At 40.6% G+C, this 19,488-nt stretch overlaps 1 protein-coding gene and 1 non-coding gene across 29 annotated transcripts in view; both read right to left on the bottom strand.

Annotated features, from left to right (window-relative positions):
* SKAP1 (src kinase associated phosphoprotein 1) overlaps window positions 1-19,488 on the bottom strand; it is a 296,523-nt gene that overhangs the window by 49,491 nt on the left and 227,544 nt on the right. For 17 of the 28 annotated variants that reach the window (XR_010152796.1, XR_010152797.1, XR_010152795.1 and 14 more), the window contains 3 exons: window positions 6,235-6,312; window positions 4,652-4,735; window positions 1,531-1,655 (listed from right to left, as the gene is read on the bottom strand). Coding sequence is in view for 25 of the 28 variants with exons in the window: in XM_523821.8 (XP_523821.2) it covers window positions 1,531-1,655; window positions 4,652-4,735; window positions 6,235-6,312 (287 nt within the window). In the remaining 3 variants the exon portion in view is untranslated. The remainder of the gene's footprint in view (window positions 1-1,530; window positions 1,656-4,651; window positions 4,736-6,234; window positions 6,313-19,488) is intronic. The other 11 variants (XM_063798305.1, XM_063798306.1, XM_063798310.1 and 8 more) reach the window with 2 other exon arrangements.
* Window positions 13,498-13,604, bottom strand: LOC112206222 (U6 spliceosomal RNA). Its single transcript, XR_002940406.1, has one exon. It is a non-coding gene; the product is annotated as a U6 spliceosomal RNA (small nuclear RNA).

Genomic DNA, 19,488 nt, shown 5'->3' with positions numbered 1-19,488 from the left:
TTGGAATAGAGAAATCTGGAGGCAGAAGACCAACTGGTCCTCTGGATGAAGTGACAGGAACTTAACGATTGTGATAGCTGTGGGAATAAATAAGAAGGGAAACAGCCAAAGGATATTGTAGAAGAAGAATCCACAGACCATGGTAACGATTTGGATTCAATAGGCCAAAGAAAAGAAGTAAATAAAGTACATTCTGATTAACAAAATAGGCCAGTCAAGCATCAGCCTTTAGTAATTTTTTTATTTTAAATGAATCAACTTGAAATAATTGTTCCTGAAAAATATTTTAATTATCTGGCCATTAGGGTAAGGTAAAGGTATATGCTATACAAAGAAACTGGATTCCTGCATAATGCTTATTAATAGACATTGTTATTCTTGATTTCTTAAAAACAAATTTCTATAAAAACATTTCTAGAAATACTGGTTTAGACTTGTTACATAAACTTTTACCTGGATGTGTTACTATCAGAATGTAATAATAAAAATAACTAGGAACATATTCAGTGCATAGATCTATATTATATATATTCATAAAGGACTCTATAGAAAAGCTTTAGTTCAAATTTTAAAAAATTTCTGGAAATTACATAATGAAGACCTAGGTCCTTTAACAAAATAAGAGTTAAGATACTGTAGAAATAAAAAAGAAGAATGCTGAGAAAAGTCTGAAGACTAAAAGTGTTACTTAAGTGGTTAATTTACTCTTAGTATGGTGTTTTCCTTTTTCATAAGCTAAAGTTTTTCTAAATTGCTTTAATAAAATTGTGATAAGATAAGAATTACCAAAAATCAGGAAACAATACACACACACATGCAAACATACATTTTTGGTGAAAATCACTATATTTCCACAGTCAGAAATTTTTAAATTTTATTGGTCATTCAGCATGAAGATGGCAAAAATAAAATAAAACACATTAATTTTATAATGAGGTAAAGATTCAAACTGAGCACAGTACGGAATAAGTCTTTCTTGCCCCGACCAGGTCCTCTAGTCCTTCAATTATTATTGTTACTATCATCACCAATATCTTAGAAATCCTTCCAGAGATATGCAAAGCATCTACACACAGGAAGATTATTTTGGATAGCAAGATGAACATGGGAAAATAATTTTTTTTTCACTCTACAGTTAGATCTTTTTTTGGGATTTCATGGAAGGAAGTGAAGAAAATCAGTCAAAGAATAAAGAGAATGGGAATTTAAACCATAAAATCAGAGACTATAAGTAAGGAATTTGATTGTGTGCTGCAATTGACAAGCATCTCACCTATGAAGTGAAATTGAGAAGGGGAGGAATGAAGGATGGAAGCCAAGCAAAGTCTGTATCTAGGATGAGAGTGGCAACAGAGGGGAGGGTGTGGCATAGCAAATATGAGGACATGCCAAGAAATAGGGTCTTAGTTGGTATGAAATGAGCAGGTAACAAAGAAAGGCTGGAACCCAGCATAGCAACCACGGCTCACATGCAATACAGAAGGAAACTGCAACACCAAGAAGGATCACCATCTCCTTGATGCGTCCTACCTCATAGCTGCGCCTATCCTGGGAGGTCAGTTCAAAGCAGGATTCTTTCTTGGAATCTCTTCGCAGGTGGGGGGCCATCCGTACACTGTAGCCCTTAATGAGGAAGGTCCCTTTGGGCTGCTTGCCTGCAAGACAGGAAAGCTCCCTGTATCCCTAGAGAGATGCAACTGCCAAGGGAAGGCATCTTCTCTGGTATGTAAAATAAAAGCACAGAAACAGCTTTTACATCCCTGAGGAACCACAATAGTCAAGGAAAGGTTATTAGAGAAGCTTAAGAAGAGGCTACTGCGACAGTAAGGCAGATATCACTGCCAAGCTAGGGAAATGCAACGTGAAAGGTTATTTTGCCAAAAGAGTACAACAGAGACAGAGAATTTATTAGAATGTTAAGAGATCTATAATAACAGAAAGAAGGAATTATTACAGCAGAGAGAGTGTGGCTGTAAATGTGAGGCTCTTGAAGGCTATTATAGAGCTGAAACATTATTATCAGGGCCAGCAGAGCTCACATTTGAGGGGAGGGACAGCAGCACAGGGGGGCATTATAGGTCCCGGAATCGCCTCCCATGCCCTATGTAGCATTTGGGCTAAACTTCTCTCCCCCTTCCCTGCTGGTCAGGTGGGAATTTATGCTAGAGGGAGAATAATTAAAACTCAGTATTTTATCCTCCTTGTAAGAGGTCAACCTGGGAAGTAGCAGAATAATGTTGAGTATTATTAGATGACGAGGAAGGAGATAAAAGGAAAAGGACCGTAAGTGAAGAGAGACTATTCTGCTTGTCAAGACTTAAAAAAAATGTTAGAAACAGAAAAAGAGGAGGTGACGCTCAAGAATTTTGTATCCTCATTGTGTGGGTCAGGCAGAACACACAGAGAACAGGAACCACAGTGTCTGGGATGCTTTGAGCTCTATATCATGTGAAATGAATTGCTTAATAAATGCCTTTTGATGATGATAATGATGACAAGGATGGCAGTGCGATGCCAATATTAAAAAAGAAAGAAGAAGAAAAAAGACTCTGTGCTCACCTGGTTGAGCTAAAAGAAATACACAAACTCTATTCTTACTAAGAAAATGTCATGGGCACAGTAAGAAATAACTGGCGAGAAGGGAGCCATGGAACAGTGCTTTTCGACACCAGAATCTTTTTTGTTAAAGTATCTCTCCTTGTTCTAACTGGCCACTAAAATGTTTTGTTGTTTCTTTGGTCACCAGATTTTATTTCACCCTAATGGCAAAATGGTCAATAAAAGCTTCCGAGTCTCTTGCTCTTGCTCTCCCTGCTCCTCTCTCACCATGAGTATGGAAGATTCTGAATGAACAGATGTGACACACCTGGTTTTATATCTAGATATGCCAACCACTTATTTAAATGCAAAAGAAATGATGAACATATTTACAGTGAGAAGTGTCATATTAGTTTGAAGTTTTAAAATAAGAAAAGAACAACTGGCTGGATTGAATGCCTATAATTTAGAGGAGAAATTGTGGTTGCTGGGTTGGAGAGTGGGCTGGGGGTTGGAAGGACACAGAGGACTTGTAGCTCAGTTTACAAACTATGCTGTTATCCTTCCCAAACAGGGCTTTAGCCTTTGCCCCTAGATGGGAAATGTTCTGAGGAATCTAGGATGGTGAAAGGTAGGCAAAGGTCTGTGATAACTACTGCAGGCAGTGTGAGACAATTGCTTGGGCAAATCTTAAGGATTTCAAGTCACTTAGCAAAGCTGCAGTTTTTATTTATTTATTTACTTATTTATTTATTTATTTATTTATTTTTGGTTGAGACAGAGTCTCGCTCTGTTGCCCAGGGTGGAGTGCAGTGGCGTGATCTCGGCTCACCACAACCTCCACCTCCTGGGTTCAAGCAATTCTCCTGCCTCAGCCTATAGGCACATGCCACCATGCCTGGCTAATTTTTGTATTTTTAGTAGTAGAGACGGGGTTTCACTATGTTGGCCAGGTTGGTCTTGAACTCCTGACCTCATGATCTGCCTGCCTTGGCCTCCCAAAGTGCTGGGATTACAGGCGTGAGCCACTGTGCCTGGCCCAAAGCTGCAGTTCTTTCCACTACCTTAGTGCCACAGGTGCAGGAAGTACAAAGGCAACTGGGTGGGTGTCTGATTATTCCCTATATTGGATATCCAGGCACTGGGAAAGCACTAAGTTTGAGGAAGGAGAAACAGAAAATGATTGCAAGGAAAAAGAAGAGTCTACTCAATCTGTATCGCTGGCCTCTGTACGAAGGTGCACAGTACAAGGAAAGCCCCAAGAAGAATTGATGCTTTTTAAACTTTGTCTCCCTCTTGCGTCTTAGAATTACTCCTGGGGCAGTCCAACTCTGTAGAAGAGTATCCCCTATTCGAAAGTTTGCATTCATCTATAATAATAATTTTTAGCTTGTCTTTATTTGTAATTGCCTCCAATTGTGCTTATATCCTCTATTTCTTTTCATAAATCAATCAATTACATTAAACATGGATGGGAGGTCTTCTAGGGTTAGCTCATGAGTGTTGACTTGATTAAGTCAGTGGTGGCTCATTAAGAAACTATCTCTGGCCCGAGTCAACACTTCACTGCTGCTGTCATCTGGCTGAAGGGCATGCCTTGGGTACAGCAACCATTTAGGTCTCAATATTCCATGGCTATAGGAATGTCCACTGGACTACTTACTTACTAGCAGTCATTAAGATAAAGCAGGGAGCATGCCCTTAGGGGGTTCTATTTCTGGGCCATTGTTTAAGTTCTTTAAGTCTTTCTCAGAATTAATTTATTTCAATTTTTAGCTATGGTATTGATGCCTGTAAAGAGTTTGAAGTTCTTTTTATTTTTTTTAAAAACCAAAACATTCAACTTTGATAATGTGTTGTTAATCATCATAAAAGATAACCATTTGATGTGCTGACCACACTCTTAGTGTTTAAAGGTGAAATAATTTCTAAATTGGGTTCTGCTTTTTCGGTGATGGGCAAGGTATTATTTGTCCATGCCAATTTCTTTCCTAAGCATGTCCCTTTATGGGTGTTAGTTAAGGACTGCTATCTTGGGATCTAAGTGCTTGAGAATTTACGAAGTGTTTGCATCCAGGAGTGAGATGCTGCTGTGTAAATGAAGAACACTTACTCTTCTCATTAGCATAGTAGTAGAAGAGACCTCTGCTAACAACACACCATCGCTTCTGCCACTCCGATCCAAAGAAACTATGATCTAAACAGAACAGCAGTAGGGGACATAAATTCAGGTAACTACCATCATTGAAGAGTCTGTAAAATCCAACAACATACAGTCCAGTGTGTTATTGTTTTATTTCCCAGGTTAATGGACTGTAAAACCGTCCTTTTCACTCCCACAGGTTATCCCATATTGACTCAGGGTCCAGGGGACTAGCTCAGTTAAAGGTCCAAGTTCTAAACAGGGTTGCCTGCTCTGTGCCCCCACAGCTGTCTTTTTATCTAGACTCCTTTATATCTTTCGGGTTCTAATCTCATCCTGTACATTTTCAAACTCTCCATTATATCTTTATGTGTTGCCTTTGACAAAGCAAAATGATTCTCCAGGCCATGGCCATGAAAGAGCCTTTGTTTTGGTGCTGAGCCAATTTGCCTGTTGAGTGTTAAACCTGAGATGCCAACTCTAGTGGTACCTACTCTAATTAAATGAGTTAAAGGTCAAGAGTTGGGTTTGAAGGCAGAAGTGGTGGCTCACATCTGTAATCCCAGCACTTTGGGAGGCTGAGATGGGAAGTATGCTTAAAGCCAGGAGTTTGAGACCAGCCTGGGCAACAAAGTGAGATCTTGTCTCTATAAAAAAATAATAAAATAGCCAGGCACAGTTGTGTGCACCTGTTGTCTCAGCTCTTTGACAGGCTGCAGTGGGAGCATTGCTTGAGCCCAGGATTGGAGGCTGCAGTGAGCTATGATGGCGCTACTGTATTCCAGCCTTGGTAATAGAGGGAGATCCTATCTTAAAACAAAAAAAGAAAGAAAGAAAGAAAAAAGGCCGGGTGTGGTGGCTCATGCCTGTAATCCCAGTACTTTGGGAGGCTGAGGCGGGCAGATCACTTGAGGCCAGGAATTTAAGACCAGCCTGGCCAACATGATGAAATCCTGTCTCTGCTAAAAATATGAAAAATTAGCTGGGCATGGTGGCACGCACCTGTAGTCCCAGTTACTCAGCAGGCTGAGACGGCAGAATCGCTTGAACCAGGAGGTGGAGGTTGCAGTGTGCCAGGTTCACACCCACTGCACTACAGAGTGAGACTCTGTCTCAGACAACAACAACAACAACAACAACAAAAACAAAAAACAAAAGAGTTGGGTTTATCTGAAATTTGAAAGTAGACTGCTTCACATATGATATAAAAACTACACAGTGGGAGCACACTGAGAGATGAGGACAAGAACACCATTCATGGATTCAACAAGTTTTATCAAGCACCTGTCACATACCAGGCATTGGGGATACAGAGGTGAGCAGGACATAACCATCCCTATCCTGATGAAGCTTACAGTCTGCTCAAGGCTGGGACATCTCTCTTTAGCCTACACGAAAACACCAGACTCCTTTCCTTTCCTTGATTTGCTTTTGCCTTGTATCCGCCTAGCACAGTACCGGGCACAGAGAAGGCATCCAATGTGTTAGCCTTCTTTTTCCTCACTTCCCTTCCCTTCCTGGAATGTTCTGAAATCTGTGGGTCTGACCAATACCTTTGCTTTTCTTCTCCAAGTATCCTTGCTTGATTACGTTATCAAGTTCTTGAGCTCCTTTTACGATGTCTTCCATTCCTAAAAGGACCAATGGCAAAATGCTTTATTGAAACCTGGCAAAATTTTCATTTATTTAGGCTACTTTAGGTAATTCACATTAATAACAGAGTACAAAAAGGGCAATTGCTTAAACACAGCACAAAATAAAACAATTTCTGTATGATTGGAGGGAAAAGTAAATTTTCTTGCTTTTTCTTTTTTTTTTTTTTTGAGACAGAGTCTTGGTCTGTCACCCAGGCTGGAGTATACAATGGCGCTATCTCGGCTCACTGCAACCTCTGCCTCCCAGGTTCGAGCCATTCTCCTGTCTCAGCCTCCCAGGTAGCTGATACTACAGGCATGCACCACCACACCTGGCTAATGTTTTTTGTATTTTTAGTAGAGATGGGGTTTCACCATGCTGGCCAGGCTGGTCTCGAACTCCTGACCTCAAGTGATCCACCCGCCTCGGCCTCCCAAAATGCTGGGATTACAGACGTGAGCCACCACACCCAGCCAATTTTCTTTCTTTTCAATTATATCTAATGCTAAAATTGCTTAAAACTATCTAAATATACACTAATTTGTAGTAAGGTGAGGTAGCGTAAATATGCACTGATGGGCAGGAAAAGGACTCCAGAAAATTAAGAATTTTTTTTTTTTTTGAGACAGTCTGTCTCTGTCGCCCAGGCTGGAGTGCAGTGCCGCGATCTTGGCTCACTGCAAGCTCCATCTCCCGGGCTCATGCCATTCTCCTGCCTCAGCCTCCCAAGTAGGTGAGACTACAGGCGACCGCCACCACGCCCGGCTAATTTTTTTTTTTTTGTATTTTTAGTAGATATGGGGTTTCACTGTGTTAGCCAGGATGGTCTCGATCTCCTGACCTCGTGATCCGCCCACCTTGGCCTCCCAAAGTGCTGGGATTACAGGCGTGAGCCACTGCGCCCAGCCAAACTTAAGAATTTTTTTGTGGATATAAGTTCCAAGTTGGATAAACCTCACTGAGATAATCAAAAGTCAAATGAATAGCTACCGGCACAGACAGCTTTAATGAGTAATAGATTCCACCATAAACATAGTCACCTAAGAGGGAGCAATAAACACACACTCAATTTTTTTTCTCTTAACAAACAGATAGCCACCTCTGTGAACATAAATTTTTTTAAGTTCATAGAAGAAGGGCTATGCAAGCTGAACTTAGCAATAACTGTCAAATCCTGATTTCTTAAAAGTCTGAGAAAGAGGCTGGGCCCAGTGGCTCATGCCTGTAATCCCAGCACTTTGGGGGGCTGAGGCAGGCAAATCACGAGGTCAGGAGTTTGAGACCAGCCTGGCCAACATGGTGAAACCTCATCTCTACTAAAGATACAAAAAATTAGCCGGGCATGGTGGCACACACCTGTAATCCCAGCTACTCGGGAGGCTGAGGCACGAGAATCTCTTGAATGCGTGAGGCGGAGGTTGCAGTGAGCCGAGATCGTGCCATTTCACTCCAGCATGGGCGACAGGATGAGACTTCGTCTCAAAACAAAACAAACAAAAAAAAGTATGCGAAAGAATCTAAGAACTGTAAAAGGCTTCACAAATAATACCCTGAAACTTACATCAGCCTTTAATTGTATGCTGCTAACATTCTTGGCTTTCAATTAGCCTTGTTAGGTACAAATTTATTGAGAAGTCAAGATCCTAATCCATCTTCCTCCACTGGGGTTTATACTTACTTCACAGAAGGGAGGGACAAAGGATGGAGACAAAGAAGGAATTTACTTCTCAAAAAATAAAATGAAAGAAGAATGAAAAAAAAAAGCCTCTTTTAAGAACACACTCCACATTTCTTAATTAGGCAAAATGAAGGTAATTGGGCTAGCGGTATTTTAACATTTATTCTTTTTAGTCCCAGAACTCAAATCTCTTTTGGATTGTCTTAAATAATTTATGAAGCAAACCAAATACAAAACAAAGTAAGGCATAACTACATATGAATCAACTGGGCCACCTATAGAGTATCTTGAGAGTTATGGTTGAAATAACTTTTTTTCAAACAATTGTTTTTTGAACATTTCCTACAATAACATTTATTCAATGGTGGCTATGAGCTGGCACTTTGCTCAGTGCTTTTCCTACTTTTTGTTTTAAAGTAAAATCTACGACAATTTAAAATGCAATCAAAATTACATTTTGCTTTAAAGCTGTTTCAAGCTTAGTTATAAAAAGGTAGATCAGAAGAGTCTCTTTTTCTGTTTTTAAGTGTGTCTATGTGCCTGATTTTTTATCCAATTGGTCCTTATTGTTAACCTCCTTGTTCATGGACTACTTTTATTTGTGTGTTTCACAGTTAGCAAACTATGTGGTTGCCATAAATCCTTTTAATCAATCTCAGGGTGCACGCATGAGATGAACAGCAGCAAAGGAAAGTTCATTTTTCTAGGGTTCTTTCATTTCTCCTACCCCTCTGAAAACACCCTCCAAGGAAACAGTAGCAGATTCTACTGAGGGTGAGGCATTGAGTGGGGTGAGGACCAGTTATAGAAGAGAAGGCTCTCTGAAGTGCTGTCAAAAAATTGCTCCTGGGGAGGCCAGGTGTGGTGGCACAAACCTGTAGTCCCAGCTACTTGGGAGGCTGAGGTAGGAGGATCTCTTGAGTCCAGGAGTTCAAGGCTGCAGTGAGCTGTGATTGAACCACTTCACTACAGCCTGGGGACAGAGCGAGACCCTGCCTCTTAAAAAAAAAAATTGCTCCTGGAGGCCTAAAAATTAAATGAAAGACATAGGAAGATAAGGAAAACACGATCCCATAAGCTGGGAGTTTCCATCTCTTCTTTCCACAGGTTTTTTTTTCTTTTCTTTTTAAAGGTCTTGTTAAACTTAGAGACACAGCTCCTTGTCAAAGATGCCAAGAGTCTGAATCATAAAAGACATGTTAAACGTTCTATTAGAATTCAAACCTCCTTTTTTTAATGCAAATTTAAATGCCATTTTATGGAACATCTATAATTATGAAAATGGGAAGACATTGCCTCGTGTGCAGGGAGAGTCTGTGAGTATGAATATTACATTAATGTGCCCACACCAGCTCACTGATCCTGCTGGCAGGAGCATAAAAAATGCTTGAGTGAAACTTTTATTTAGATGTTAAGACTCCAGGCCCCAGCGGGGTGACAGAGACAGCCCCTGTGAGTTGCCATCAGAGAGAGAGCTTGAATTGAATTACCCAGGGGGGAGGAAGTAGTGATGAGCACTGCTTCGCTTATTTAATTTCATTTACTTTCAGTACATTATCAGCATGAGGTTTTTCTCTCCCCACCAACTGAAACCCAAGAATGCCACCACTAAGGAAACAAAGACATAATACAGCAGAGATGTAACTCTAAGTCACTAATTCTAGGAGACAAGGGATAGCACCATCACCACCTTCTCTCCCCAGGAGTCAAACTCAGTTTGCTAAAATTGGGTACCGAAGGAGCTGCTGAATTTTTTCTCTTGGTCATTCACTAACAAGATTCTGAAAAGGAATAGAGCTGGAAACAGCTTTTTATATGGTGTGTTTTTGTGTATAGTCAGTAAGATGTGTTATGTTGCTTTCTTTCCTTCTTTTTTTTTTTTGAGACAGAGTCTCACTCTTGTCGCCCAGGCTGGAGTGTAATGGTGCGATCTCAGCTCACTGCAACCTCCGCCTCCCGGGTTCAAGCGATTCTCCTGCTCCAGCTTCCCGAGTAGCTGGGATTACAGGCATGCACCACCATGCCTGAATAGTTTTTTGTATTTTTAGTAGAGACGGGGTTTCTCCATGTTGGTCAGGCTGGTCTTGAACTCCTGACCCCAGGGGATCCAGCCGCCTCGGCCTCCCAAAGTGCTGGGATTACAGGCATGAGCCACCGCACTCGGTCTATGTTGCTTTCTTATTCATTAGACAGAATCTGTATTGAGGAATTCTCTTGCCTGGTTCCCCTTATGGGCAGTGGGAAAAAATGGGATTATAGGCTAAGTTTAGAATGTCTATGGAAAAAAAATTAGGAAATGAGGTCAGATCAGTCTCTAGTCTACTAACTGTCTTCTGTGTACAAGGTACTGTGTGGTGAGTTCAATAACAGAGTTGTTCTCAATGTAGTTGGCTCTGAGCTCAATCTCATTAGCTCCATGATCTATCTGACAAATCCAAATAACCAAGGTGGGAATCCACAGTGGCATGCAAGGTACCTCCTCTTTCAGTGTCAGCGCAGGGTCCTACTGATCAAGAACTAGTGATCCTGAGGATGAACAGTGTTAGCCATGCCATGGGGTGATGAGGCAGGAATCTTGTATGCCTGGATCCACACCTACTGGTAAACGAACAGATCTGCAGAGAACTACTTAATGCATAATAGAAAGTATGTAAAATATGCTTTAAAGGACGGTTATAAAAATAGGAAGAAGTTGCAAACAATTGTATAAGTTGCTATTTTAAGGCAAACAATTTACATTTAAGTATACAATTAAAAAAAGAAGCTTTTTGTTCATTACCTGAGAAAAGATATCACCACCGTCATGAAAAAATAAAAATGATTTTGATTTATTGAGAATAAATGGCCCTCTTGGCTAAGTCTAAAGGTGTATTACATTATATCAGCACAAAACAGAATTACATTAGTGTCATAATCTCTCCCTACCACTACACTTAACTAAACCTCTCAGAACAGCCCGTATAAAGAAAAGATTCACTTAGCTGAAGGATATGGGGCCACAAAGATAAGATCAACAGAGAAGTATGTTACCCAGAAGTGATGGCCACCCAACTTTCATGGCAGATCAAGATAAAAGAAATTCTCAGATATCTTTCTCTTCATCTGGATTCCTTTAAACCCTTGTATCCCACCCACATCAAAAAAAGCAATAAAAAACGACAGAATAGGATTCCATCTCTCAATGCTAAACATGACTCTTTAGTCAGCTATGCACAGCAACAACAATGGGGACCCTTTGGAGTGTGATACATTTCCATAAAGCAGTCAATAAAAAAGACACGAGAGCTTATGTGAGTCACGGCCTATTTAACCAGCTGCGTTCTAGCCCACTGAGAAAAGAGAATTGGAGAAATCAGTTGGCAACACCAGAGCACAAGGCTAATAGCACAGGAGGCCACACAATTTCCACGCAAAAAGGCTGCAGCCCCTGCAGAACAAACCAGGTGCCCACTAACTTTCATTATAGGCAGCTGGCTTGGTCTCTTGCTAAATCATCCTGAAAGGAAAATAAATAGTTTTTTAAAAAACATCTTTTGTTCAAATCGTCCCCCTGTTAAGTTATGGACTTCTCCCATCCTCCCTCTTCCTTTTAATTCAAGTTCTTTTCAACTGTTTAAAAGAGGGACCTAACCAACTTGAGCCTAGAGACTAATGGCTAACAGGGGTGAATTTCAGACAGGGTGAAATTTAGCAGGATCCTTCATTAAAGTACTCATGTAAAAAACCTGGGGATTGGGTGTATGAGATTGGAGAAAATTTAACATCTGAAGGCTGGGAATGGTCAAATTCCACCTGCAATTCCAATGCAGTCACAGATGGCTGGTGTGTGTGCATCTGCAGACATAAACACAAACACACGCTTTAAAATGCCTCAAATGTACCAAGGTGAGGAGGGTATTGCAGATAGGTTGGAGAGGGGGTAGTTTTCTCTTGTCTGGTGATTGTGGATTTCAAATCTGTTCATGAACCTCTCTTTTGTGCATTTGATTTCTGTGGCCTTCTTTAATATGTTCATTACTGCTTTTCCTTAGCTTCTTACTTTTCTGGGTTACTTTTTTGCCTTCTTCTCAATTTTCAGGAACCAGTCAATAAATGATAGTTTGTAGTGTCTGGCAGGAAGTGTCATCTTCCGATGCTAACAAGGAAGTTGGTTTCAATGACTATTCCTTGATTAGTCCCTTGAACAGGCATATATAATTCTTTAACTTCCGTGGTTCCATTTGATATCCACCTGAGTTTACACTTATACCACACATTTTTCTTGCATTGTGCTTCACTTATAAAGGAATTTAGCTTAACATATGAAAGGTGAAAAATTCTAAAACATTAGTAATAGATTTAGCATCTAAAATTTCAAAGATATAGAAAGCACTCAAACAGATGGCTTTAAACTAACTGAATGGAACTGTTCATGGAGAAATAAATTGGACAACAGATGAAAGGAAGGGAATGAACACAACGTACTTAATCAAGTTCTTCAACAAGCTGTGATGTAAGAAGCTAGGAAACAGAACATGAGCAACAGGAGCTAGACTAAAGGACCCCAGAAAATGTGTAGAAATGACACATTTGTAGTTAGCAAACCAACACAGAAGACAACTTTCATGAGACCTCAATAGACTCATGTTGCCCTTCTAATTTTTGAAGGTCTTTTAAAAATACCAGTGAATCCAGGTTATAGTGAACCCAGGTTACAGAAATCTGTGGAGAAAATCCTGTTATACTGAAGACAAAAAAAACCTCTGAGGTTCTAGGTCAGTAGTACAAAGAAAAAAAGCAGATAATAAACAAAATAATTAAAATGAATATGCTTTAACAAAAATGGCCCCCCAAAACCCTAACCAGTTTTAAATTCATCAGCATTGTATCAAGCATTTTTACATCTAAGTCCCACAATATCCCTATGAGGTATGTTTTATTATCATCCCCACTTTACAGACTAGGAAACTGAGGTGTAATGAAATGACATAATTTGCTGAAGGTTGCTCAGTTGGAATAGCCCATGCTGTTTCCAATACTCTGAGCTTCAGACATGCACAGAAGTGGATGAGGAAAGATTGGGTCTTCCTATCTCACTCCCCCACAAAAAGAGACCCTGTTTTTTGGAAGAAGAAACAGGCATGATGTGTGGTTATTCTAACTCCTGGTGTCAAAAAATTATTTTAGTATCTATATTTCTTATTTACTTTTTTATGAGTAAAATGAGCAGGTTTTATTTTATTTTTATGTTTTTCAGCTTTTATTTTAGAATCGGGGTACATGTGTAGGTTTGTTACAAAGGTATATTGTGTGATGCTGAGGTTTGGAGTATGAATAATCTGTCACCCAGGTAGTGAGCACAGTACCCAATAATAGTTTTTCAACCCTTGCTTCCCTCCCTACCTCCTCGTGCATTTACCCAGTGTCTACTGTTGCCATATTTATGTCCATGTGTACCCAATGTGTAGCTCCCACTTATAAGTGAGAAAATGCCATATTATGTTTTCTGTTTCTGCGTTAGTTCAAAAACATGGGATGCTTCACAAATTTGCATGTCATCTTTGCACAGGGGCCATGCTAATCTTCTCTGTATCATTCCAATTTTAGTATATATGCTGCCAAAGTGAGCACTCGGTTACTTTTAAATGTACTAACTGATTAATCTTTGGAATTGCCTCCTAGGGCAGATCTATGTGAAATCCAAGAGGTCAACAGAGATATAGAGCAAAATACAAGAAAGTCTCAGAATTCAATAAAAGGACGCATGAGTTAAGTACCTATAAGAGGGCACAGCCAGAAGCTCTCAAAAAATGCTGCTTGGGGCTGGGCGTGGTGGCCCATGCCTGTAATACCAGCACTTTGGGAGGCCGAGGTGGGCAGATCACGAGGTCGGGAGTTTAAGACCACCCTGGCCAGCATGGTGAAACCCTGTCTTTACTAAAAATACAAAAAATTAGCTGGGCATGGTGGTGCACACCTGTAATCCCAGCTACTTGGGAGGCTGAGGCAGGAGAATTGCTTGAACCCAGGAGGCGGATGTTGCAGTGAGCCGAGATCGCGCCACTGCACTCCAGTCTAGGTGATAGAGCGAGACTCCGACTCAAAAAAAAAAAAAAAATGCTGATTGGTCACCAAGGTTCGTAAGACCTCTTCTGATGCAAGGGTGATCATCTAGAAAAAAGAAACCCTGTTCCAGTGTAGGGCTCATGCAGAAATCTTGGACATGATTTACTTACTCTTGAAGGAAGAGATTTGGGTTTGAAAAGGAAGATTTTCCCCAGCACTTTGGGAGGCTGAGGCAGGCAGATCACTTGAGGCCAGGAGTTTGAGACCAGCCTGGCCCACATGGTGAAACTCCGTCTCTACTAAAAACACAAAAATTAGTCAGGCATGGTGGTATGTGCCTGTAGTCCCAGGTACTTGGAAGCTTGAGGCAGGAGGATTGCTTGAGCCTGGGAGGCAGAGGTTGCAGTGAGCTGAGAGTGCACCAGCCTAGGTGGCAGAACAAGACTCAAAACAAAACAAAAAACAAACAAACAAAAAACAAAAACAAAACGAAAGGATTTTAAAGCCAAATATCCAAACTGGTTTCTTTTCATAAAGTATTCCCTCAGTAATGCCAAGCCACAAGGTAACTTACAGAAACCATGAGTATTCATGGAGGATGAAGAACCCTCTCATTCCTACAAAGGGGCAACACATGCTAATTGTCTAGGAGACCTGTGGTCTTGCAAGATGCTCTCTTCCACATCTTCACTTTCCGTGGGATTTTACTTATGAGAAATGAAAGTGTTAGGAAAAAGCCCTTCTAACTCCAAGCATGGTAACTTCAATGCACTAATGATAGTATCTAAATAAATGGTAATAATCAATACTTTCTGGTAGGTGTCAGGAGTTCATCTTAAAGAATGACTAACTATAATAATCCATTGCTTCTCAATCGTGAAACATTGGTATACTTTGATCAGTTAAAGGACAGAGATTTTGAATAATTTACTTTTAGAATAAGAATGGGTTTTAAGTTTTTCTATAACAATACCATTCACTGCATTCTGATACGCTTTCTTACAGGGAAAAGTCAATCAAAAATAACTTATAGCTTATCCTATGTGTGCTACAGCCTATAGTGATGAAATGAATCTGATGTACTATCATAATTGTGACATCATGAATTCCCACAGTGCTTTATTTACTTGAAAAAAAAAATTGTGTTCCTTCAAAACCATGAGTGTTCTGTGGTGGTGGGTTAAGCATATGTGTCTTTTGATTTTATCAATAACACATATCTGTAACCCAACATCCTCAGCTTCATTTTTATCCTAAGAATCCATCCTTAATATAGAACTGCAAAAGACCTGAAGTATCTTTAGCAGCTAAGTCACAGTAAGTGGCAACAGAGCAAAGTGGGAATCCTGATACAAATTAAGGCAGCAATCCTTCAATGGTCTCATGATTCTAAAAAGGAGGAGAGGATTTTAAAACGCCACATTGCCTTTTTACAAACTTTGCAAGATCGACATATTCCCCCGAGTCAGATCACGATTATACATGCATCACTTGAGAGCCTATCTTTAAAAACGAATGACGAAATGTCATTTTCAGATCTGTTTATTTACTATGCCACTGGACTGTGATAAGAACACAGAGAAAAGGAAATAAAAAGAAAAGAGCCTTGCCTGGGTTTAGAATCACTTTTTAACTGGTTCACCAAACTGTGGCCAGAAGTCATCTTTCTAAAACACAGATCATGTCACATTCCTGCTTAAATCCTGTAATGGTTTTTTATTACCTACAGGATGAAACTCAAACTCTCCAGCATACAAAGACTTTTAAGTACTTGGTGTCTTCCTACCTTCCAGTTTCATTTTCTCCCAACTTTGTCACCTTCCAGTACTCCAGCAACAATAAGGAACAGACTCTGTCCTGTGGAACATGCCATGCACTTTACACTGCCAGGTCTCTGTGTATTCTGTTTTTCCTGTTTGGAACTTCCTCTCTCTACACCCAGCTGCCGAGTTGGGAGTGCTCTTTCAATTCAAATGTCACATCCTCTTTGAATCTTTGATTCCACCATGTAAAATTATATACTCCCTCTTCTGTGCTTCTATAGCATTTTCTAGAACATTTTTATAGCACAGTCTTGGCTCCCAGGGACCCTAAATCTTTTCCTCAACGTGTTCCATTCTTGCCACTTTGCTTGGGTTTCCATAAGACCTTAGTAACAATGTAAAGCTGCTAGAATCCTTGAAAAAGCAAATAGAAAAAGGGCTACTCCTGGGAAAAGAACGGTAGTTGTGGACCTGGGTACAAGGCAATAGGGAGGAGGGTAAAAATAGATCTTGCAGTCATAGGAAAAGAGATGACACCATGGAAGAAATTAAGTGAACAGAACGTTATAGTACCTGGATTAAAATGGGGAAACAAAGAAGTTGCATATTAGATTCTTCTTTGGTGCATATAGCTGTGCACGTAGGGGGATGGGCCAGGGTTTTCATGGCAATTGTCTAGGTAAGAAGAGTAAGAATTAGATTGAGGAGGAAGGCTGGCGCGGTGGCTTATGCCTGTAATCTCAGCACTTTGGGAGGCCGAGGTGGGCAGATCACAAGGTCAGGAGTTTGAGACCAGCCTGGCCAATATGGTGAAACTCTGTCTCTACTAAAAAAAAAAAAAAATACAAAAATAATTAGCTGGGTGTGGTGGCGCACACCTGTAATCCCAGCTACTCAGCAGGCTGAGGCAGGAGAATTGCTTGAACCCTGGAGGTGGAGGTTGCGGTGAGCCGAGATCATGCCACTGCACTCCAGCCTGGGTGACAGAAGGAGACTCTGTTTCAAAAAAAAAAAAAAAAAGAATTAAATTGAGGAGGAACTGGAACATGTGAATAGCTGAGCTTCATCACAAGATTGGGCCATTCTTTCTTTCTTTCTTTTTTTTTTTGAGTTGGAGTTTCACTCTTGTTGCCCAGGCTGAGGTACAATGGCGCAATCCCGGCTCACTGCAACCTCCGCCTCCCAGGTTCAAGCGATTCTCCTGCCTCAGCCTCCCGAGTAAGCTGGGATTACAGGTGCCCACCACCATGCCCAGCTAATTTTTGTATTTTTAGTAGAGACGGGGTTTCACCATGTTGATCAGGCTGTTCTTGAACTCCTGACCTCAGGTGATCCAGCCACCTCAGGCTCCCAAAGTGCTGAGATTACAGGCATGAGCCACCGCGCCCGGCCCTGGGCCATTCTTTAATTAGTTGTTGAACTGATGTGGAATTAAGAAGGATCTTTCCCTTAAATAAACACAATACACTGTAAGGAGTGTGATACTAATTATTTAATTTCTGGAAGCCTAAAGAAAAGCTGCCAGTGGGAAATCTGGTCCCTTTCATAGAGAGCAGTGCAATTCATTATTTGTATACTTGTTTCTCTTTTTATCCCCAGGGGCCTCGTACACACAGTAGGTACCCAATAATGTTTGTTAAACTGAACTGAAACCACTTCTAGCCTAATAGGACCTGTGATCTAGGAATGCAATATGGAAGTGAATATTTGTTAGTCAAACCATTTTCGCTTAAGTCACAAACAGTAATTTTTGTTCTACTTTAATCTTAGGGTTGGTATCATATAAAACAAGAAAGTAAGAAGAGGCAAGGAAAGGAGGATTTTGCCAAGACAACAAGGAGGAAGTGGGGGTGCAGAAGTTAGCTCGTATCACAGCGCTGAGAATGAAAGAAAGAGGACCAAAAAGGATTTTGGAGAAAAAATTAGAATAAAATGCCATGAACCTCAACTGGAGAGAAATAAATTTCTCTCTCTCTCTTTTTCCTTCCTTCCTTCCTTCTTTCCTTCCTTCCTTTCTTCGTTCCTTCGTTCCTTCTTTCTCTCCTCCCTCTCTCCCTCCCTCTCTCTCTCTTCCTTGCTTCTTTCCCTCCCTCTTTCCTTCTTTCCTCTCTCTCTCTTTCTTTTTTGAGACAGGCTCTTGCTCTGACACCCAGGCGGAAGTGCAGTGGTACAATCACGGCTCACTGCAGCCTCCATCTCCTGGGTTCAAGCAACCCTCCTGCCCTCAGCCTCCCAAGTAGCTTGGACTACTTGGTGTGCACCGCCACACTTGGCTAATTTATTTCTTATTTTTGGTAGAGACAGGGTCTCACTATGTTTCCCAGGCTGGTCTTGAACTCCTGGTCTCAAACTTCTGGTCTCAAGCAATCTTTCCATCTCAGCCTCCCAAAGTGCTGGGATTATAGGTGTGAACTACCACGCCTGGCCAAGAAATAAATTTCTGAGTCCCATGTTACAGCCTGATTGGCACACCAATTCTGTTTGCCTTGGACCTTATCTATCTCCAGAACAGGGTTCAGAAGAAACAATAAACAGGCAAAAGACTGTGCCAAATGAATAACTGATTACTCTTTAGGAAATAGCTATTGATAGCAACTTCTGAGCTATAGACTTTGAGTGGCTGAGAATTTGGTCACTGATAGTGTTTCCTCAGTCTTGTTCTTTTATTTATCTCCTGGAGAAATGGCATTTTCCTTTTGAGCTTTTACATGTACATTGATTTGCATCCTGTGAGCAAACATCTTATGTGTGTCTGAGCATTTAATACTGTTAATGGTGAAGGCTACATAGAGATTAGTGTGACAGACTCCTGACATCTCTATTTTAGTTGCTATCCAAAGCAAAAGATTTAAGGAGGAATCAAATGATAATAATTTTGCCTTCTCTATGTCTCTCTAGTAAAAGACATTCAGATATCATCAGAGTACTGCATTGAGAAAACTTTAAAAGCAAACACAGCAGAAAAGACAAAAGAAGACTCAGGAACTAATTATCGTGATTCTCTGGGGGTATTTCAGGGTGGGTGATCTAATGAGAACTCTTACACCCCAACAGGAAGAACTTGATGGGAAAGCAGTGATCTTAGCAATGTGGCTTTGACCTGGTATGTATTATCTCCTGGTCAAAGGGCCACTCCCAAGCCAAACCTCACCCTCAGACAGCTCCATGTGTGTCTCTGTGTAGCAGTATGGGCTCAGAGACAGAAAAATGATGTTGGCTGTGATAAGTTACCTTTAAGGCAAAAATCACCCTCCCTTAAAAAAGAAGTTACAAATTCTAGATTTAAATATTTCTGGATTCTTCTGTTTCATCTGACAAAACTCAAGCAAGTTTGAAGTCAAACTTTGCAAGGAAAAAGATTTAGGAGGGGAAAATGAGGGTGATGTTTCTAAACCCAAAATTTTCCAACCAAATCACCAAGTCTGTAATCGCAAAATAAAAACACTAAATCTCAATATCTATTTGCACAGCTCATTAACTAAGGGCTCACACTCAGCAAAGGGGGAAAAAAAGAAAAAGAAAAAACTTTAGTACCAAATACATTTGGAAAGTTACTATAGAGACCTATATTTCCCTTGGATCTAAACTAGGCCCTGCCACATTCTGCTACACTGTGGTTGGATGCATCTGTTTGTCTGTCTGTCTTTATTGCTTATTTATCAAGTAGCAAATCGGGATGAGGCAAA

Source organism: Pan troglodytes, chromosome 19 (genome assembly GCF_028858775.2).
Source record: "Pan troglodytes isolate AG18354 chromosome 19, NHGRI_mPanTro3-v2.0_pri, whole genome shotgun sequence".
NCBI lineage: Eukaryota > Metazoa > Chordata > Mammalia > Primates > Hominidae > Pan > Pan troglodytes.
Note: the sequence above shows the minus strand (reverse complement) of the source record. Positions and strands in the feature narration are given on the sequence as shown.